The sequence below is a fragment of the Spermophilus citellus genome (genome assembly GCF_964194105.1).
Source record: "Spermophilus citellus genome assembly, chromosome: 9".
Taxonomy (NCBI): domain Eukaryota; kingdom Metazoa; phylum Chordata; class Mammalia; order Rodentia; family Sciuridae; genus Spermophilus; species Spermophilus citellus.
The window spans coordinates 128,081,682-128,105,424 of record NC_138191.1 but is presented as its reverse complement, the minus strand read 5'-3'; the positions used below and the strand labels follow the sequence as shown (position 1 = coordinate 128,105,424).

General features: G+C 40.1%; 1 protein-coding gene across 5 annotated transcripts in view; it reads right to left on the bottom strand.

The window, feature by feature from the left end:
• FBXO42 (F-box protein 42) overlaps positions 1-23,743 on the bottom strand; it is a 91,392-nt gene that overhangs the window by 38,529 nt on the left and 29,120 nt on the right. For 4 of the 5 annotated variants that reach the window (XM_081308454.1, XM_081308450.1, XM_081308451.1 and 1 more), the window contains exons 2-4: positions 14,820-15,086; positions 9,294-9,410; positions 1,886-2,020 (exon numbers count right to left, since the gene is read on the bottom strand). In XM_081308454.1, the coding sequence (XP_081164580.1) occupies positions 1,886-2,020; positions 9,294-9,410; positions 14,820-15,086 (519 nt within the window). Of the gene's footprint in view, positions 1-1,885; positions 2,021-9,293; positions 9,411-14,819; positions 15,112-23,743 lie in introns of all 5 variants that reach the window. The other variant, XM_081308453.1, reaches the window with a different exon arrangement.

Below are 23,743 nucleotides of genomic sequence, written 5' to 3'. Positions count from 1 at the left end.
ACATTTGAGAACTTACATATTTTAAAAAGAGGACATTCTTAATGTTCTATATAGAAACTGAATTACCAAACCAGTTACTTCTCCAACACTTTTCTACCAAGGGAATTTCAAAGTGTCGCCTTTAAACAGTGATTTAAAACCAAAACCAAAACCAAAACAAAACAAAAACCTCCTAGGCTAGGATGTCCCTCAGGGGCAGAGCACTTGCCTAGAACACACAAGGGCTTTGGGTTCTAACCCCAGTACTGAAAAATCAAACAAACAAACAAACAAACAAAAAAAAAACACAAACAACAACAACAACCCCCCTAACACACAAAAAAGCCCCCTGTCCGTCTTACAGAGAAAAATAACAAGTAGTATCAGTCTATGAAGGTTCTAGAACTCCATTTCCACAAGAGAGGGTTACACCCATGCCCAATTACCAAAGGCACAAAGCTTGGTTCAAACCAGAGAAAGGCAGTATTATTATTTTGTGACTGGAACAATCAAAGCCGCTCTCAAGTGCAGGCTGGACAAAACACCAAGTACAGGGACAACAAGAGGCTTCAGCTAACAAGAGCTACACTGCAGAATCAGGACTCCAAACACTGATACTGCACAAAGGACTAGAAAAGCAGACCCTCTGAAGTATGAAATTTTGAGGGCCAATACAACAGTGCTAACCTTCAAAGTTTCTATAAGATTACCATTTCCTCATATTTTCAATAATATAGATCTTCGGCACAAAACCCAGCTCCACCCAGTAAGTATCCTGTCCTTGTCCTCCTCCTCTATTTGTCTACCACACAGAGAAGGAACAGGAGAGTTCAGCTTTAGGACAGCAAAATGCTTCTTTTAAGTAGTTTTAAAACTTATCCTACATTCACTGTGAACACAAAAACATAACTGGCCTTCCCAGCCCACTTGAAAACAGAATCACCTAGTCCTACTCCACCTTTTTTCTCACACAGGTACACCTACCTGCTCATAGTTAAATAGAGAATTGGTGATTATGCCAGGAAATGAAGTCTGTATCTATTCTAGCACCCTACCTTTTATAAACGACCATGTTGCCTACAATCTAGCAATCCAAGTAGTAAAGGCAAAGCCTAAATGAATACGGAACCCGCCATGGAAAACCCAATCTCCTTAGTCCTAACACTGAGCTCTAACCTTGAAAAGCTAAATGAAGAATGTTTTTGGAAAAGTTTGCCAACAAATCTAGCAGTACACCTTATATTGAGGACTATATTTTGTACCAGTCCCTCAAATCATAACTGTGTCCCTTCAAATTGCCCTGTCTTGTCAGTGCAAACTCAGCTGTGTTTTTACCTTTTTCTTCCAGGAAAGGTTGAATAAGAATGTAGAAAATAATCTAGTTTCATTCTGCCAAAATTCTGGCAGAGCAGGGCTGTGCAGGAATGTACCTCTATGGAATCTTCCCACACTCCTGAGTTGTTAAGAGGAACTAGCAGAGGCATGTCCCATACACTCCCCAAATATCTGAGCTGGCAAGAACAAAAGATATTCAGAGACCTTAGCCCTGGGACAATAGCTTCTGTCAGTCAACTACAGTTCTCACGACTCTGTTTCTGCACTAACTTCAACCTCATACCAAATAGCACATCACACCTGTACAAGTACTTGAGAAAAGCACATGAATAAATTCACACAGTAGCATAATGATTTTGGCAAGGAACCAAAACTAATGATGAAGTATAACTTTTTAAAAATCAGAGACTTACCCAAGTATATTAATCTTAGCATTTATATAGCAGATTTGGCAAGAGATTTGGGACCCCAGTAACCTATGCCTGAGACCAACACCAAAAAAGATCAGGTAGAATTTCCATGACAAGGGAATTACTTGGTAAGGAGGCTAAGATCAGCATTCATCTCTTACCTGAAGCCAGAGGTCGGATCCATTCTTTGCTATTGAGGTCAAGTCTCCAGAGATCGTTGAAGGCAGCATTGCAGCTGCTCTGGGTACAGCCTCCAAACACATACATAGACTGATTAGCATCATAATAGCATGCACCTAGAAAGAAAACAACAACAATATGTTATTGCTGCTTAATATTGAGGCCTGTTCGACACTGAAACCATAGTCCATATGTTTTAAAATTCAAATATTCTACACGTTAACTAAGTCTGTTACCAGGAACCAAGTTTTTTTAACCAGCCTCTTGTCTTTAGGTTCATCAATCATATTATCCTTTAAAATAAGGCCCAGAGAAAAGCCATGAAATTTTATTTCTGAGCAAGTAAGCAAGTAACAATGATGTCATTAAGTAAGACAGAATAATTCCAGCAAGAACACACGGGAATTCAAATTAAGGATGCTCCACAAGGGAAACAATTTAAATGTGTATCAATATCCTCTAGGGCAAGGCTAAGATGGTTCTGAGCTGCCCTCTGCCCTCCTACTCCTCTCCTCAAATCCCTCCTCCTATTGTTTTTGCTTTCAAATGAAACCTGAAGGGTAAAACTGTACACAAATCTCCCTATGAAATGCAGTGACAACAACCGTGAAACAGTTTTATCAATGACATGAAGTAACCATGCCTAAAGATCAATGCAACTAACACAACACCAATTTTATGAATTCCAAAATGCAGCCAGGGCTCAATAGTGTGAGCCTGAACTGATTCCAAAGCAGCAACAACAAAAGCTCACAAGTTATTAAGTTCCTAGGCATTTCAAAAGCTACTAAGGCAGGCTCCCAAAAACTACAAAAGGCATGCTGGCTGGTGCCAAATAGAAAACTGGCATACTTAAGAAACCTTTAAAAAGGACTAAGGTCTCAGAGAAGAGCCCTTTAAATTAGATGATTATGTACATATCACCATTTCTAAGAGGCAGACTATAAGAAGGACTCTTACCCTAAAACTGCAAAGCCCATGCTGGGCATGGTGGTACACATTTGTAATCCCGCTACTTAGGAGGTTGAGGCCAGTGGATCACAAATTTGAGGCCAGTCTGAGCAATTTAGCAAGATCCTATCTCAAAATAAAATTGTAAAGAGGGACTGAGGCTGGGGCTCAGTGGTAGAGCATTTGCCCAGGTAAGATTTATGTTTTCTTTTCTATCAAATCTAAACCTGTAATGAAATACAAATATGTTTATTGTAACCTAAATTTCATGTGTATGATAGAGCCATTTTAAGTTAGGAAACCATGAGGTCATAATGGTGCCATTTAAAAATTCCCAAACAAGACCAGGCTTGGTGGTTCATGCTTATAATCCCAGCAGCTCAGGAGGCTGAGGCAGGAGGATTGCAGGTTCCAAGCCAGCTTCATCAACTTAGTGAGGCTGTGAGCAACCTAGTGTGACCCTGTCTATAAATAAAATTTTTTTTAAAAAGAGGTGGGATGTGGCTCAGTGGTTTAGGGCCTGTGCGTTCAATCCCTAGTACCAAAAACAAACAGACAAAATTCTCTTAACAGGTATCCAAACACAACTGCAGCCCTTTTCTGTACCCTCCCCAATTTTAAATCGGCTAATTGTGTAGACTGTACCCCTGAACTCTTCCTATCAGAGCAAGGGGCAGTGCTTCACTAGGGATAAAACCTGGTGGACTGCCTGCCCAGGTGTGCTTGCTTGTTGGCCTCTGGGGTCACACCCTTCTGCAGAAGAACAGTATTTTTTTGTTTTGTTTTTTACCTTGCCAATCTATTTACAAGCAAGTTTGATTTCTTGGGTACTGGGTATTCTAACACCTAACATATGGAAAGCCCTAGGTTCAATCCCCAGCACCAGGGGAGGGAAGGAAAGGAAAACTAATACCACTATTGGTCATCCAGTGCCATTACCATAATGACCTTTGTGATATATATACTAGCTGAGAGTAACCCTTTTTTCCCTTTACTCAGCCCACCTGTTAGGCTCTTTAAAGATGGCACAAGGAAGGACAAGTCAGAAAACTACATGAGGTAGTAAAGCAGTGTGTCTAGGCATTACACCCAGTCATCTCAGACAGTGAATAAATTCAAATGATCTGTCTGCCAGCATGTGCAACAATGGAGCTGCAGGCTTTTGAAAGATTGGAGAAAGCAGAGAAAACAGATGTGAAGATATAAGATGCCATCTAGTACAGGCTTACCCTTCACAGATTTACTACAGCCCCAGAACTCACACCAGAAAGGCATATGAAGATGTAAATGGCCTCACACCTCCTGTTGACACCTTACCTCTAAAAAGAACTTCTATAGTTTTATCAGTTTTTAAACCCACATCCCAACAAGAATATTTATTAAGTATAATAAAATTCCATTGCTCCCATTTCAGATTGGCTTAGAACTGCAATTTAAAACAAAAATCAAGTTAGAGGACTTTAGACAAACAAAAGACTAATTACCAGAGCCACATTTTGATCTCCACTGAAGGGCTCAACACCAGAAATTTTGGTCCTGTTGGACCTATCCTGAACTAGCAACCCCAACACATGGGTACTTTTGAACTGAACCAACGGATGCTAGGTGTAAAACAGTCCTCTTCTTTTGATTATCCAGAACAAAAACTAGCTATGTTCTATGGTTCTAAAACCTTAATTGGTTTCACTTATAATGATGTCTAATAAGACAAATTCATAATTTCATAGTTAAAAAAGATCTAAGGGTGCTGGGCAGGGTGGCACACGACTGTAAATGCAACTATGTGGGAGGCTGAGACAGGAGGATCACAAGTTTGAGGCCGACCTGAACAACTCAGAGAGACCCTGTCTCAAAAATAAGATAAAAATCAGTAGTAGAATGTCCCTGGGTTCAAATTCTAGTACCAAAAAAACCAAAACAACAACAACAACAACTCCACAAATACACACACAAAGAGCCGAGGGCTAGTTTATGTTTCCTAGTTCCTCACAGATAAAACTCTCAGCATCTGCTTCCTTCATGTAGCAAAAAAGCACAGTGCCTTTATTTTTCAGAGATGGTGTGAGTTCTGGGGCTACAGCATTCTTCTTCTCTGTCTGGACTGAAAACCCAGCCAACAGCAGGGCCCCCTGCGGTCCTTAGTACATGTGTTTTAGTCCTATACTAAAATATGGCAATAGGCATTTTCCTGCTTTTCTTTGAGCAAACAAAGATTTCTGGAAGAGGAAAGCACAGCCCAAAGTATGCAAAGCCAATGGGTCTGAAACGGCAAGTTTCACACACAACTGGATTTTCTTTTCTTTTTTAGTTTTTTTTTTAATGTTTATTTTTTAGTTTTCGGCAGACAACATCTTTGTTTGTATGTGGTGCTGAGGATCGACCCCGGGCCGCACGCATGCCAGGCGAACGCGCTATTGCTTGAGCCACACCCCCAGCCCACAACTGGATTTTCAATGATCAGCAGTCAATTATCACTGGAACTGGGGAATAAAGGGAGTCAATTTGGGCAGCTATGTTTAGAACTTATATATAAAGGAATGAGAAAATAACAATCAATAATACATTCCACTATTTTAAGCATCTTGCTGAATTTTGCTTAGTGCTTATTTTTACTTAAGATGCCTATATGTTGATTTTAGTGGGAACATCCAACAGGTTCAAATGGGCCTTTTAGGAAAAACTAGGAATTTGAACAAATTACCAGTGCTCAAGCAGTCATTTCCCTTTTACTCGGGTTCTCCACCCAAATAAAAGGTTTTCCTTTCCAAACATCTAGACTACTAGAATATGCTGTACAATGCAGTATGAATACTGTGCCAGGAAATATTAAGACTGTTTACCTAAGTTAAATCTCTTCAAATTTTCTAAAATGGGTCTGACTGTTTTATGATCAGGTTACTATCTAAGAATAGTCCCTATTCAAAAACAAGTCAGATATTCACAATTTAATTAAACACAGCAAGCAAACAGTTTGTCACAGTTCTGAATATTTTTTGTACTGTATTATAACGTTCACGTGCAACATTTTCCTGTAGTTTCATATTTCCCATGCTGCCCGGTGCATTCCCTATGCTTGATGAATGAACTGTACATTCCAACTTTTGCACTTTCAGATGTTAAATTCTCCTTTGTTTCCCTACCTGTCTCCTGGGAAAGGCCCTCAGGCATTTATCCCATGCTTACAGAGACTCTGCTGTTCTGTATCTCACATCAACAAGCCAGAACATATTTGATAAGGTCTGTATTACATAACTCTGGAATAGGCAAGGGGGGTTACCCAGCTTGGGCTTGCAAGAGCAGGACCATCAGTATGTGGAACTACCTGACCCTACTGAAAGCCTAAATACTCACATTTTTCCAAAGGATGATATTGGGGACTCAATAAACCTTTATATCAATATGAAAAGGTTCCAACCAAGTGCAGTGGTACAAGCCTGTAAATCCCAAATATTCAGGAGGCCGCTGTAAGAGGTTCAAAAGTTCAAGGCTAGCCTCAGCAACTTAGTAAGACCCTGTTTCAAAATAAAAATAAAAAGGGTTGGGGGTGGGTGCAGTGGCTCATGCCTTTAATCCCAGTGGCTCTGGAGGCTGAGGCAGGAGGATTGCAAGTTCAAAATCAGCCTCAGCAAAAGCGAGCAAAAGTGAAACCCTATCTCTAAATAAAATACAAAATAGGGCTGGGGGTGTGGCTCAGTGGCCAAGTGCTCCTGAGTTCAATCCCCAGTATCCCCCTCCTCCAAAAAAAATTGTACTGTAGGGGAAAAGAGTGTGTGTGTGAGCAGTGCACAATGGTGCATGCCTATAATCCCAATGACTGGGGAGGTTGAGGCAGGGGGATTACAAGTTCAAGGTCAGCCTCAGCAACTAACCAAGACCCTGTCTCAAAATAAAAATTTTAGAAGGGACTGAGGATATAGCACAATGGTAGAGTTGGGTTTAAAAAAAAGTGTATTGTGGACTAAGCGTGTAACTCAATGGTAAGGCACTTGCCTAGCATGTGCAGAGCCTTGAGCACCACAAAAAAATAAAATTAAAAAAACGTGTGCTGTGACGAGAAGATGAAATGATTAGTTTGTTAATTAGGATGATAGGAAAAAAGAAAAGGTATGAGGGAGATAGGATAGAATTAACAGAATTTGAGTTGTTAAGAAAAAGGAAGGAGAGAAACTGAGGAAGAAGCCAAGATCTCAAGTCTGTGTAACTAAGAAAATGATATTGACATGAACTAAATTAGGAAAGGAGAAAATTTGGGGGGAACTACTGAGTTCTACTTTTAGCTAACTGAATATGAAACATCTAGTATCTCTATGGCAACATAGGCAAGTATTAGAAATGCAGATCTCGAGCTCAATGTGAATTAGAGATAGGAAAGGAAACTTAGATCAAGGGGAAAACAGAATAGAAAGAGGAAGGAGCTAAGGAAAGAAATCAAAGGAAGTCTTTTTATTTTCAACCTATTTTGAAAATTGTCCTCTGCTGCACAGTGCCACACGCCTGTAATCCTGGCTACTCAGGAGGATCCTAGGTTCAAGGCCAGTCTGGGCAACTTAAAGAGACCCTGTCTCAAAGTAAAACAAAAACACAGAAGGGCTGGGGAGTGGCTCAGTGGTAGAGAACTTGCCTAGCATGTATGAAGCCCTGGGTTCAACCCCCAGTACCACCAAAAGACAAAAACTTAACAAAGAAAACCTGCCCTTTTGCTTGTAATGGTCCCTTTCAGCTTGCTGGTTAGCTAGTCAAAGACAGAATGTAGAGACAAAGGGAAGAAAACAATAACAGATCAAAAGAGATAATTAGACACAGTGTTTTATGTTTTTTTTTTTTTAAAGAGAGAGTGAGAGAGGAGAGAGAGAGAGAGAGAGAGAGAGAGAGAGAAATTTTTTTTTAAGAGAGAGTGAGGGGGAGAGGGGGGGAGAGAGAGAGAGAGAGAGAGAGAGAGAATTTTTTTTTTAAGAGAGTGAGGGGGGGGAGAGAGAGAGAGAGAGAGAGAGAGAGAGAGAGAGAGAGAGAGAGAGAATTTTAATATTTATTTTTTAGTTTTCGGCGGACACAACATCTTTGTTGGTATGTGGTGCTGAGGATCGAACCCGGGCCGCACGCATGCCAGGCGAGCGCGCTACCGCTTGAGCCACATCCCCAGCCCCATGGTTTTTTTTTTAATATCTACCTACGGTACCTTTTCTTGGATTTCAAGTGAAGACTGAAAAATGTTTTAAAGTATTCAAATTCACCAACTTCCGAACTTCTGTGGGCTTACTCAATGAGCTATTCCTTTCCATTGCCCCTTCAAACAATGCCTCCACTTTGTGGCAATACCATCTGCAAAAGCTAGTTAACCAAAAAATATCTTTTTCCTTTCTCATAAGAAAGCAGAACTGTTGCTGAACTGATCATTCACAATGGAATATTTCCGAATCTGGTTTCTATTTTACCCAGTGTAACCACCTGAATATGGATCGAGCGTCCCCCAAAGGTCATGTGTTAGACTAGACCATCTTGCTAAAAGAAAGTAGCTCTTGGGAGGTGGTGTGGACCTTCAAAAGGTGGGGACAAGTAGAAGGCCCTTAGGTGACAGGGGGGTATGCCCTTGAAGAGGACTCTGGGACACCAGCTTGCCTTCTCTGTTTCCTGGCTCATGACATAAGCAGCTTCTCCACCCCGCACTCCTGTTATGGTGTGCCAGTCTTACCAGAGGCCTAAACAACTGGGCCTCCAGATCTTGGATTGGAACCTCTAGAACCAAAGTAAATTTTTTCAAAATTTAATTGCCTCAAGTATTTCACTACAGTAACATGAAGCTAATATACCCAGGTTCACTCAACTTCTCAGAGTACTAAAACTACTTGTTTCAAAAAATGGTCTTTAGAAATTTTGTCCCTACCTTTTACTCCAGTTATCTGTAAATTAAGTCACACTCCCTCAATGATATGGGTCCTCCTGTAATTTACTTTTTCTCCTTTTGTGAGACAGGGTCTCACCAGGCACAGTGACACATGCCTCAATCCCAGTGGATCAGGAGGCTGAGGCAGGAGGATCACAAGTTCAAAGCCAGCCTTAGCAACAGCAAGGTGCTAAGCAACTCAGTGAGATCCTGCCTTTAAATAAAATACAAAATAATACATTGACCTCTTTGAAATATAGAAAAATCCAGGGAGAAAACAGAATATAAAATAATTAATAAAGCACCTCCAATTTATTTATCTGTTAATTTGTGGTGCTTGGGGATCAAAACCAGGGCCTTGCCTATGCAAGGAAGTAAGCTGTATACCCAGTCCTTACAATATATTTAGGCTAACAATTTTCCTATTTCTGGTTGAACTTAATTAATACTCTCATTTTACATTCTCTTCATTAAAGTCAGATAAAAAACATGCAACCAAAATAGTTTCTGGAAAATGAGCAGAGGCAGGTGGGGTTTGTTTTCACATAGATACTTACTGTGTGAAAACCGCTGAGTGATTGGCGTTCCAGGATAAGGATAAGTCCGGCTCTCCCACTGAATGTTTCCTTCCTGGACAGCCTTCATGAAACCGTGGTAACACTGGTGGGCCACACCTAAAGACAGAAGAACAAATGCCTGAGCTTCAACACTTAACTTGTAGGTAAAATTATTAAACCTGTGTCTTTAACTCTTTTTTTTTTTTAATGGAGAAGAAAACATGGACCTGATTTTTTATTTGGCCTTAAAAGAATTATTAGTAAAACAAACAAAATATCAGTATAAGCTTTCATTGAGTATAATTCTTAAAAGTGAATTTGGCCAGGCGTGGTGACACATTCCTGTAATCCCAGCAACTCAGAAGGCTAAGGCAGGAGGATGAATTCAAAGCTAGCCTCAGCAACTTAGGGAAGCCCTAAGCAACTCAGCAAGACCCCGTCTCTAAATAAAATATAAAAAAGGCCTAGGGAAGTGGCTCAGTGGTTAAGTGCCCCTGAGTTCAATCCCCATACCAAAAAAAAAAGAAGAAAAAAAGTGAATCTGTATGACTATTAAATCATAAAGATATGACAGCCTTACTAACCAAAGAAAAGATCATTAACGCATGAACGCCCTCAAATGAAAATGGCTTGATTTGGTAGAAATGTAAAGAGGCAAATCTGTAGGCCTAAGTGATACAAATATTAAAATGATTTTTTGCCTAAAGTAATGAAATAAGCTTTCTTACTTGTGATGATTTCATCTAGATGATCAACTTTCCCACAGAGCATGTTTTCTAGGGTTCCCTTAGAGATAGCAGATAATTTCAGGGCCCAATGGTACAGGCTTTTTAGTCTCTATGCCATCAGCTCATACTCTGATGATGTTTTCCATTAACATTTTTTGTATATGAAGACTGAATATTATGCTGTTTCATTTAGGCCTTAGAATTATATATATGAGATTCAATCTTAATATTCTTGGCTCTGAGGGCTAGGGTTGTAGCTCAGCGGTAGAGCACTCACCTAGCATGTGTGAGGCCCTGGGTTCGATCCTCAGCACCACATAAAAATGAATAAGCAAAATAAAGGTATTGTGCCCAACTACAACAAATATTAAAAAAAAATTCTTGGCTCCGAAATAGGCATGATTAGCATCATTAGCATATTAAGGAAACAAGTCCAGAGTGGTTGAAGGACCTATCCAAAACTGGACTGAAAGTCTGAACTTCTAGTTCTCTTTTTCTGATTTCTTAAAAAAAAAAAAAAAAGGGCTGGGGATGTGGCTCAAGTGGTAGCACGCACGCCTGGCATGCGTGCGGCCCGGGTTCGATCCTCAGCACCACATACCAACAAAGATGTTGTGTCCGCCGAGAACTAAAAAATAAATATTAAAAAAATTCTCTCTCTCTCTCCCCTCTCTCACTCTCTTTAAAAAAAAATAAAGAGCCTATGTAGAAAAGAGAAAGAAAGAGAGAGAGAGAGAGAGAGAGAGAGAGAGAGAGAGAGAGACACAGAGAGACAGAGAGACAGACACAGACAGACTTTACTGCAATGGTAGATTCATGTCATTATACATTTGTCAAAATCCACAGAATGTACAAGATCAAGAGTGAACCCTTAGGGCTGGGGATGTAGCTCAAGTGGCAGAGCGCTTGCCTAGCATGCGTGAGGCACTGGGTTCGATTCTCAGCACCACATAAAAAATAAAATAAAATAAAGATATTGGGTCCATCTAAAACTAAAAAATAAATATTAAAAAAAAAAGAGTGAAACCTCATACAAACTATGATCTCTAGGTGATAATAATGTGTCAATGTAACAAATGTTCCACTTACGTGGACAAAGCTGATAAGAGGGAGGCTGAATGACAGGGAGCATATGGGAAATTCCTGAACTTAGCAGTTCTTTGCTAGGAACCTAAAACTTCTCTAAAAAATATAGCCTATTTAAAAAGGTGAAAGCTTTATGTTTCAGGAACAACCTATTTCTAACGCATTCATTTCAATTTCTGATTACATCAGAGCAAACTTCTGAAGGAAAAGTCCAATCAATTTTATGTTACATTTTGAAAGAATTTATCATTTCTCAATTTATGCAACCTTAGTAGATCTTTAAGCAGAATCACAGTACATAGTTATACATGTTTTCCATGATGATCACTATCCCCATAGTATGATAAATTCAATTTAGCTGAACTCACAATTAAAAAGAATTAGAATATTTTTAACCCATATGCCTATTGCTTGCTTGCTTTTTTTAAGGTACCAGGATTGAACTCAGGGCTACTTAACCACTGAGCCACATCTCCAGCCCTATTTTGTATTTTATTTAGAGACAGTGTCTCACTGAGTTGCTTAGCCCCTCACTTTTGCTGAGGCTGGCTTTGAGCTTGCAATCCTCCTGCCTCAGCTTCCCAAGCAGCTGGGATTACCGGCGTGCACCACCGTACCGGTTAAACACCATTTTTAACTAGGGAGCAAAGCCAAGAAAATGGAGGAAAAAGCCTTTTACAACAAATGGTGCTGAACTGAGCTTATCTATTCAGAAAAAGGAAAGCAGAATACCTTCAAAACTAACTCAAAATGGAGAGACCCAAAAGTAAAATGCAAAACTATAAAACTCATTGAAGGTAACAGAAAACCTAAGATGACCCTAGATTTGGAGATGACTTTTTTTTTTTTTTTTTAAAGAGAGAGTGAGAGACAGTGAGAGAGAGGGAGAGAGAGAATTTTAATATTTATTTATTTTTTTAGTATTTGGCGGACACAACATCTTTGTTTGTATGTGGTGCTGAGGATCAAACCCGGGCCGCACGCATGCCAGACGAGCGCGCTACCGCTTGAGCCACATCCCCAGCCCCTGGAGATGACTTTTTAGATACAACACCAAAGGCAAAAATCATGAAAGAAAGAATTGATAAACTGGATCTCACTGAAATTTCTGCATGGGTACAGTGACACATCCCTATAATCCCAGCAACTTGGGAGGCTAAGATAGTAGGATACCAAGTTCGAGGCCACCCAGAGTAAATTAGTAAGACCCTATCCCAAAATAAAAAATAAAAAGGGTTGAAGATCTAAGTAGCTCTGTGGCAAAGCACCCCTGGGTCCAATTCCTAGTGACCCCCCCCAAATTATAATTTTCTATTCTCCTAAAAACACTGTAGAGAATGAAAGAATAGGCTGTAGAGTGGGAGAAAATATGTGCAAAAAACTTATCTGATAAAGGTATATTATCCAAAACATATACAGAACTCTTTTTATATATATATATATATATATATATATATATATATATATATATATATTTTAGTTATAGTCGGGCACAATACCTTTATTTTATTTGTTTGCTTATTTTCTTTACGTGATGCTGAGGATCAAACCCAGCACCTCACACATGCTAGGCAAGTACTCTACCACTGAACCACAACTCCAGTCCAAGAACTCATTAAAAAACAAAACAAAACATGGTGGCTGGGGCTGTAGCTCAATGGTAGAACACTTACCTCACTTGTGCGAGGCACTGGGTTCTATCCTCAGCACCACAAAAAAATAATATTGTGTGCATTCACAACTAAAAAAATATTTAAAAAAAAATAGTGGGTTGGGGATAGAGCTCAGTTGATAGAGTGCTTGCCCTGCATGCACAAGGCCCTGGGTTCAATCCCAGCACCACAAAATAAATAAACAAATAAATAAATAAAGTCCAATTTTTAAAAATGGGTCAAAGACTTTAACAGCCACCTAACCAAAGATATATGGGTGACAAATAAGCATATGAAAAGATGCTCCATAAAATTTATCACCAGATAACTGTAAATTAAAATGACAAACTACTATAAGCCTACTTTAGTGGGGAAATTCCAAAACAATGATAACTAAATATGGTGTTGAGGATGTGTAATAGGAACTGTTATCTGTTGCTGGTGGTAATGGAAAATGGTACAGCCACTTCAGAAAACAGTATGGTGGCTTCTTATGTAACTGAACAAATTCTTACCATATTACCTAGCAACTGTGTTCCTTGGTATTTACCCAAAGGAGCTGAACACTTGCGTCTATAGGAGCACCTGCCCATGGATGGTAAGAATGGCTTTATTCACAATGACCAAATTTGGGAAGCAGGGAAGATGTCCTTTAGTGGTGAATGAATAAATGAACTATGGTTCATTCAGAAAATGGATTATTACTCTTCACTAATAAGATATGAGCTAACAAACCATGAACAGACATAAAGAAAACAGAAATTCTTATTACTAAGTGAAAAAAGCCAATTTGAAAGGCTATGACATTCTGGAATAAGGCAAAACAATGAAGACAGAAGAAAGATCAGTAGTTGCAGGGATTGGGGAAAGGGAAGGATGACTAGGCAAAGCACAGAGGAGTTCTAGGACAGTGACATTACTATGTGGTACTATAGTAGTGGATGCACGTTGTACATTTGGTCAAACTCATAGAATGCACATTGTCAAGAGTGAACCCACCTAGCTGAGCATGGCGGAACATGCCTGAAATCCCAGCTCCTCAGGAGGGTAAAGCAAGAGGATTGCAAGTGTGAGGCCAGCCTGGGCAACTTAGCAAGACTCGGTCTCAAATTTAAAAAGGGCTAGAGATGTAGTAGTTCAGTAGTAAAGCACTTGCCTAGCATGCACTAGGCCATGAGTTCAATCTACAAGAAAAATCTACAAAAAGAAAAAAGTAAAAAATACACAGAGGGCCTGTGCTTCTTAAAGATAAAATTAAGTAGTAAATGCTTTCATGATCACGTTTTGCTAAAATAAGCTACTTTGAGAGATTGTGTGTGTGTGTGTGTATGTATATATATACCCTAGTTAAGAGCAAGGATTCTAAAGCCAAAATGACTGAATATGAATCTTCGATCCTTCATTTACTACTTGTGTGACCTTGATTTAGTTAGTTTCTGCCCTCCTCAGTTTCCTCATCTATAAAATGAAGTACATTCTATTGTAGTTTGTTGTGAGACGAGAGCAATTACAATAGTGCTTGACACACAGTAAGAGCAATATTCATGTTAGCTCTTATAGTTCTCTCATATCCATGCCTGCATTACCTATTCAAGTACAACAGAACTTTTTCCAAATCACCTTTAGGAATATGAAGCTTTTAGAGCTAGGTGTGGTGGTGTACACCTGTAATCCCAGAGGCTCAGGAGGATCTTGAGTTCAAAGCCAGCCTCAGCAAAAGCAAGGTGCTAAGCAACTCAGACCCTGAGAACTAGAGATGTGGCTCAGTGGTTGAGGGACCCTGAGTTCAATCCCTGGTACCAAAAAAAAAAAAAAAAAAAGAATATGAAGCTTTTTAAAAAGAATCCTCATTTTTAAACTGTAAATCTTCATTTTAAATACTATATATTCAAACTATGCATAAAACCAACCAAAATAAAAAAAAAGGAAAATGGGTTGTCTTATACTAAATTTTATAATCATAATACATTTAAGGGAGAAAAGGAAGTTGGGAATCTAAAAATAAATCATTGAACACAATTTGAAAGGGTTTATTAATAAAGCTTTTGCCTTCACAGTACCTTTGATAAGTCGATACCACTGTTTGCAGACAAGGGCTGCAGTTTTATGTTCCTGATACGGTGAGAGAAAGGACAGGATATACTCCAAGACCTCTTCTGGAAGCTCAGACATGGACCTGTCATGTCTAGGCTCCTCGACATCCAGTACTGGGTGGGGGTCCTCGTCTTGCTCCATTGTCCCTTCCAGCACAGTTTCTTCTTGGTCCACAGCCATGAAACTGTCATCTTCACTGTCCGAGGAGCTGGCCATGACATTCCACTTGACAGCTGGAGTAGACAAGAAACAAACATCCTGCAGACTGTTAGCAGGAGCCCAGGACTCAGGCTGTTCAGATTTCCTCCCTCACTACGACCTCTTCTCTTCAGCACTTCCCCCACAGTAGTTGTGAGCCACCTTAATTTAACAGGAGGAGCTCAAGACCCAAGCCCACCTACAAAGGATCTGATTATACCCACACACACAGTGGAAACCAGGAAGGCAGCCAAGTTCTGGTATAATCTTAAAACTGGAAAACTAATTCCTTTAACTCAAAAAATCCGACACAGACAACAAAGAGAATAACAGCTAGCTTCCATTGGCCAGTAACAATGATCCAAGATCTTGAAGTTAAAGGAAAAACTAACTCTGGGTCCTGCAAAGAGTAATAAAATTCTGAGGATATGAGTTAAGAATACCATTTTTGGGGGTGGGGGCATAGCTCAGTGACAAGAAAGCTTGTCTCAGCACTGCAAAAGCAAAACAAAACATTTTTTTTTCTGGCTTTTACATAAAAACAAGTCACTTAAGAGCATAATAAATGCTCCCAGAATAATTAGCTATAATTATTACATATAATTATGTGATAATATAACGTTTACCACAGAAAACATCATAACAGATCCAGGGAATGAAAACTGAAACAACCCAAATGTCCAGAAAAGATAAATGGTGGTACATTCGTACAGTGCAATATTATACAGCCAAGAATGAAGAGTACATACACACAGATATATCTTGCAGACATAATACTGAACAAAAGATGACGTTATTACATATACTACCTGATTATACTTATGTCAAGTTTTAAATTTTACTTATATTACAAATGAGGACAGTGGCGAGCAAATGGGAAGCTCCTAAAATGTTAGTAAAGTTCTGTTTTCCTGACTGGGTACTAGTTACACAGATATGTTCTGTTCATGAAAGATTCACTGAACTGAGTACTTACACACTTTTCTGAAGTTTACCAAAAAAAGCTATTATCAGTAGTTACTTCTAGTGGAGATAACAGATAATTTTAATATTTTCCTCTTTGTACTTATCTGTATTCCTTAAATTTTCTGAAAAGACCATAAATGTATAGAGAAAACCACTGATGCATGCAAAGCCTTTGCAGACAAGGACTGCGGTTTTATAAAAAGGGTAAAATTAAGGAAACAGGGTGACTTATGTAAGAACTGTGTCCCAAGTTAGATTCTTCAGGAAGCAGATACTAAACATTATTAAGAATGAAAAAGGGGGCTGGGGATGTGGCTCAAGCAGTAGCGCGCTCACCTGGCATGCGTGCGGCCCGGGTTCGATCCTCAGCACCACATACCAACAAAGATGTTGTGTCCGCCGAGAACTAAAATAAATAAATAAATAAATTCTCTCCCCCCCCCTTTCCTCTCTCTTAAAAAAAAAAAAAGAATGAAAAAGGTTGACTGATGAGTAACTTCTGTGAGAGGAAGAAGCAGGACTGGGGGGGGGGGAACGACATTAGATTACAGACTGCCAAAGCCTGTGAAAGCTAGTACAGATGGCCAGTTAAAGGAACACAATATAAGGGGACAGGGAGAAGTTCTTACATCACTGCTTTGCTCAGCCATTGGTTGGGACCCCTCTAGGAAGAGCATGACCTTGGCTCCAAGGGGTAGACCTTGAAGCTGCTAACAGGGGCAGCTACACTCCTTTGCAGGCAGCCAGCCAGCCAGCTTGCCCCCCCACCCAACTACTGAGAATTGAGCCCAGGGCGCTTAACCACTGAGCCACATCCCTAGCCTTTAGGGTGTCTCTGAGTTGCTTAGGGCCTCACTAAGAGGTGATTTGAACTTGCAATTCTCCTGCCTCAGCCTCTCAAGCAGCTGGAATTATAGGCTAGTGCCACCATGTCCAGCATGCCAGCACTTTCTTGAAGAGACATCTGAGATAATTTTATTACTCTATATTTACTTGCTTTGTTCCACACACATCTACCCAGATGGTTCACTATGCCACTCTATCTTACAAACATCCAGCATTCTCTCTAGCACTGATAAAAAGAATAATAGGAAGAAAATATACTTTGGGACTTTGAGAAAGATCTGAAATGTTGCAAAAGTTAAGGGGGACCCTTCAATAGATGAATGGATAAAGAAACTGTAAAATGCACACACATGCACACACACACACACACACAAAGAATATTACTCAGCATTAAAAGAGAATAAAATTATTATTATGGCATTTGAAGGTAAATGGATGGAGTTGGAGAATATCATGCTTAGCAAAGTAAGCCAATCCCCCAAAATCAAAGGCTGAATGTTTTCTCTGATAAGTGGATGCTAATCCATAATGGGGGTGGGGGTGAGCAATTTTGGATTGAGTAAAGGGGAGGGAGAGCTGGGGATAGGGCATGGGGTAGGAAAAATGGTGGAATGGGATGGACATCACTACCCTAGGTACATGAACGATTGCACAAATGGTGTGACCCTACAACCAGAAGTGAAAACTGTGCTCCATTTGTGTACAATGAATACATTCTGCTGTCATGTATATCTGATTAGAACAACCACAACAAAAAAGGTGAGGGGGAGGGCAAGAGAGGGGACAGGAAACTCTCACCTCATCTCTACCACTCCTTAATTCATATACTAGTTATGCACATCTTTGAAAACTGGAAGAATGATCAATAAAGAAAAATGAAAACATGAATCAACACTCATTGTTTCCAAAAATTGTTTATCTACTGAATTAGCTCACAGCTCACAATGCCACAAATGCATCTAGCAACCTGGCTACTAGGATCTTGGTGATAATGGGGAACTGGCAATTCCTGGGTTAGTAGAGCGGACTAAATCCTCCTGGTGCTGTGGTGCAGAGGCAGTGGCAACCAAAGGAAATCATTTCCCTCTTCCCAGCCCCCAACCCAAAACAAGAGTATCATAATTAATTTGCTTTCAACTATGTTAGATATAGGATCTCAGGTCTTTTCCAACCTGATTTGAGTGAGCTGTATTTCAATGAATAGACAGCTCCATTTCCAGCCTTAACTCCTGTATTAAAAGAGGGTATAGTCATGTGAAAAAATAAAAATCAGAAATGTTTTTCTGGCTAAGGAAAAAAAAATCACAATTTTTTGTTCCCCTGCATATTATCACTTCCTATTGGCCATTTCCCTAATTTATTTACTTTCTTTATTAACTCCCTTCTGCTCTAAAATCACTGAGTCCAAAGAAATAGACTTCTTGAGTTTGACTACTTCATTCACATTTAAATTATAGACAGCTATTCCCTTGTACAACATTCTCATGTATGTGGACATGAGACAAAGAAAGAGAGAAACTGGAGGTTGAACCCAGAGACACTAAACCACTGAGCTACATCCCAGGCCTTTCTGAATTTTGAGACAGGGTCTCAGTAACATTGCCCAGGCTGGCCTTGAACTTGCTATCCTCCTGCCTTAGCCTCCAATTTGCTGGGATTACAGGCCTGCATTAGCATGCCTGGTTACTTTGCAAGACATTCTGAGAGACTATGAGCCTTAGAGGGTCTGCTTCAGAACAAATTGAATCAATGGAGACTATAAAGGTCATTTATGTTACTATTTTTCCCAAGCAAAATGAATCTGTATGATTCAACAAACCAATCTACTCCTCTTCCAAATCTTCTAAAAGTACAATTGGCAAGTCTCAACAAAGGCATCCACTAAACCATTTCTCTGTCCACAAAAACATCAAGTCTCTGACCCCTGAAGGCATTTTTGCTAGCTTGACCCTGGCACAGATGCCCAGGAGAACACCAGGAGTGGGCTCACATGAAATTCCTCGGTAATTGCATGCCCAGTGCCAATCTGCACAGCCCTTCATTTTCACTTCCATGATGAGGTTATGAAACCATCACTTATACTCCCCGAGGACACAAAGGCATTCTGAAGCTGAGTTTTTCTTGTTTTCATGCCAAAAGAAGCCCTACAAAATGTTTCACATGTATGTGCATTAACTCAATGAATGTGATTTTTACCAAATGTTTAAAAGAAATCTCTCTCTCTTTTTTTAAAGAGAGAGTGAGAGAGGGAGAGAGAGAGAATTTTAATATTTATTTTTTAGTTATCGGCGGACACAACATCTTTGTTGGTATGTGGTGCTGAGGATCGAACCCGGGCCGCACGCATGCCAGGTGAGCGCGCTACTGCTTGAGCCACATCCCCAGCCCAAAGAAATCTCTTTACATTTACATTAGGTCTTTCCATTTTACTCAAAGTGATAATTTCAGGAAAAACACAAACTGAAGTTAACCTAATAGGATCCAACCTGCGTGAAAGCAGAGACCATTCAGATGAGCACAAAGTTTATAGGCATTTCTACTCAGAACACATTTATGGTGAGAAATTATATCATTTCTCAGGAAATAGCAGACCCAACCTATATATGTCACTGGATGCTGTCAAGATATTTTATTGGCCATTATTAGTATATATCTCTGGTCCTTGAATTCTGACTTCCCCTCCCCCAAGTACTAGAGGTTGAATCCAGAGCATGCTACCTCTGAACTACATCCCTAGCCCCTTTTAAAAAATATTTAAAACAGGGTTTATATTAAGATGCACAAGTGGGCCCTGAACTTGGGATCTTCAGGTCTCAGCTTCTTGAGTAGCTGGGATTAGGTATAGGCCATCATGCCTGGCAAATTCTAAACTCTTTCTTCTTTTTAGGGGGGCACTGGGGATTGAACCCTGGGGCACTCCACCACTAAGCTACATCCCCAGCCCTTTCTATTTTTGAGACAGGGTCTTGCCAAGTTGCTTAGGGCCTTGCTAAAGTGCTGAGGCTGGCCTCAAACTTGCAGTCCTCCTGCCTTAGCTTCCTGAGTCATTGGGCACGTACCACAGTACCTGGCAAATTCTGACCTTTTAAGGTGTACACTGGCCTGAGAGTCTGTTGTCAGGCTCATAAGCCACACCCAGTCACCCACTGCCAGGTCAAAAAAGAAAGTGTTTTAGAAATCATTTAATTGGCCCAGAATTTTTTTTTTTGGGGGGGGTGTGTGGGAGACCAACCTTATACCCAGTCACACTCCCTGGCTGTGTGTTGAGGTGCTCAGTCACAGAAACGTGGCAGAGTTTTCCCCATCTTTCTTGGGTTCGAGGGTCGGTGTCTCGGGCATGGGTGTGTCTTGCTACAGCCCCATGGGTGAAGCTATGCTCACCTCTTCCTTTGTAATGCAACCCTTGCCTTGTTTAGGATAGAATCTTCCATGGAAGTGCCTTGTGTGTGTCCCCTCCTCTTACTGTGCCCTTGGGTGTGGCCTACCCAGGTGTCAGTCAACCTGCTGACAGTGGACATCATGAAGATAGACTCAGCCCCCTGAAACCTGACCACTTGCCTCATTTGAATAGCTTCTCCTCAATAAAAGGGGTCAGTGCATGCTCTTGCTCTCTCTTCCTATGGACCCTTAAGGTCAGAGGAGCCGTCACAGCGACCCCAAAGAAAAAGGTATTTGTGTCTCTTGGTGGTTATTTCGTGCTGCCCAGTTAGCCCAGTTCAATTGGAGTAATCCCTGAGCCTTTGAGTCGAGAGAACAGAAACCCCACAGAAGGGTTATTAGGGATTTAACCCAGGGGCACTCATATCCTGAGCCTCATCCCCAAACCTTTTTATTTTTTTATTTTGAGACAGGGTCTAAGTAGCTTAGGGCCTCACTAAGTTGCTGAGGCTGGCTTCGAATTTGTAATCTTCCTGCCTCAGCTTCCCAAGCCATGGGATTATAGACATATGCCACTATGACCAGCAAGAGAATTTTTTCCCCTAAAAAACTATTATATCAAATCCATTTAAATACAAATGTGTTTCTCTTTCTGTTTGGGTGCTTTGGAGTAAACCCAGGGCCTCACATATGCTAGGTAAGTAAGTGCTCTACCACTAAGACACATTCCTATCCCAAAATCACTTTCGAAAATCCAAACCCTCTGCCTTCTGAGGTAAAAATTCAAATTAAGAATTTGAGCTGGGCGCAGTGGCACACACCTATAGTTCCAGTGGCTTGGGAGGCTAAGGCAGGAGGACTGCAAGTTCAAAGCCATCTCAGCAAAGTGAGGCATTAAGCAACTCTGTGAGAAAGTGTCTCTAAATAAAATACAAAATAGGGCTAGGGATGTGGCACAATGGTCAAATGCCCCGAGTTCAATCCCTGGTGTACACACACACACACACACACACACACACACACACACACACGACTTTGAGACTGTTAGACGTAGTTACTGCTTATAGCATTAATGCTGTGTGACTTAGGGTATGTCATACAGTAAGAAAGGAAAACCCTCTATTCTTAAAAAAGGAAAGTTCTTACCTTCTTCATAATGATTTTGTAAAGACAGCACATATCAAGATATGATACAGTTTACTGCAGGGAACTCACAGCCTATGAGAATTAAGCAACTTAAAGAAATCCAAGATAGAAGCAGGGCACTAGGGCGCACACCTGTAATTCCAGCTGCTCAGGAGGATGGTGAGTTCAAAGCCAGCCTCAGCAAAAGCAAGGCACTAAGCAGCTCAGTGAGACCCTGTCTCTAAATAAAATACAAAATAGGGCTGGAGATGTGGTTCAGTGGTTGAGTGACCCTGAGTTCAATCCCTGGTAGGAAGGAAGGAAGGAAGGAAGGAAGGAAGGAAGGAAAGAAGGAAGGGAGGGAGGGAAAGAAAAGGAAGGAGGGTAGGAAGAAGAAAGAAATCCAAGATTGAAATGTCTATAAACTTTGTGCTCCTCTGAATGGTCTCTGCCCTAAAGGAGTTTGGATCCCATTAAGTTAACTTCAGTTTGTGTTTTCCCAAACTCCATCACTCTGGGGAAAATGAGAAGACCTAATACAATGCAAAGAATGACAAAGTTTAAATGGTTTCACAAAAATCACGTTCATTAATATACATACATGTGAAAGATGGGAACTGAATTACTTCATCATACATATAAAAGTCATTGTGGGGTTTCGTGCAAAATGTGATTAATCTGTGTCTTTGGCTGCTATACATCTAGATAATCCCCTGGAGCAAACAGGTCTTTATAAAAGCTGGAATTCACCTCATTTACCTACAAGGAAGCTGAAGATTTAAAATGCATCAGGTTTACTCTTTACAATTTCAAAGGTTATTTTTTTTTTTGGGGGGGGGTAACAAAACAAGGATCTGGGCATGGTGGTATATGCCTGCTTCAGTCATGTAGTGAGACCCTGTCTCAAAATAAAAAATAAAAATAACTAGAAACATAGCTCAATGGAAAAGTGCTATTGGATTCAATACCAGCACCAAAAAAAAAAAGTAAAGTCATAATGATAGTAAAATGAAGCACTGAGACATACAGAATGAGGAGCTGGCTAGGGAAGTGGTTCAAAACATAATCTCAGCAATTAGGGAAACTAAGGCAGGAAGATTACAAATTCAAGGCCAGCCTGGGCAATTTAGTGAGAACTTGTTAAAAAATGTGTGTGTGTGTGTGTGTGTGTGTGTGTGTACACATACACATATCCATACATACCTACATATGGCTTGAGATATAGCTCAGTGGTAAAGCACCCCTGGGTTCAATTGCTTATAACAACAACAACAACAAAAAAAGCCAGGTGTGATGGTGCACACCAGTAATCTCATTGGCTCAGGAAGCTGAGGCAGGAGGACTACAAGTTCAAAAGCCAGCATTGGAAATTTAGCGAGGCCCTAAGCAACTCAATGAGACCCTTCTCTAAATAAAGTACAAAAAGGGCTCGAGATGTGGCTCAGTGGTTAAGGGCCCCAGGCTCAATCCCTGGTACAAAAAAAAAAAAAAAAAAGAGGAAGTTGGATTAAACAGAAGCACCCAGAACATCCCTTACTCAGCAGGAGGACTCCCGAGGCTTCAAAGTCAAAGCAGCAAACTTACACAGATACCATTATGAAATCAAGAAGTTACCCACCTCAGTGGCTATAAAAAAGTAGAAAATGCTACTTTTGAAAATATAAAACACTGTCAAATGAGGAATTTCAGAAGTTCATAATATGATTCATTTTAAGATAATAAGCCTTATTAATATGCCACCATTATTATCATCGTCATTGTACCAAATCAAATGAAAATTATAGGAAGTGAAAAAATGATCAAATATAAAATTCTAACTTACTTCATGCATTCAAAAATGTAATATCTGCTGTGTGCAAAACTACTGTGCTTGGATCCCAGGAAAGGTACAAAGAAGGATATGCCACTATTTGTTCTCACAGATTATCCCCTAAGGGTAAAGACACATGCATAAGTAAATATGTCAACACAAGACACTGTATGACAAATGACCCATGGTACAAAAAGAAGCCTGAGCGGGTAGGGAAAGAACAGCCTTTGAGTACCACTAGGATAAGGAAGTCACAGAGGCAGGCATGCAGGCTGAGCACTAATGAATACACAGGCCTTCAGGGAATGAACAGAGAGGTAGAAGGATAAGAGAATTTTAAAAAAATTACTGTTTCTTAAACTAATATTCTTTGCCACTCACAGAATTATCTTTTGGACAAAAGCTAAAAACCATTTTGTACTCAACAGGTGTTTTTAACCACATGTATACACTATTTAATATTTTATCTACATTAACAAAAGCTCACAATCTAGAAACTCCTTAACAAAAGCTCATAATCTAGAAACTCCTTAGTTTTGTACAGTCAACGTCTTGACAAAGTCTAGG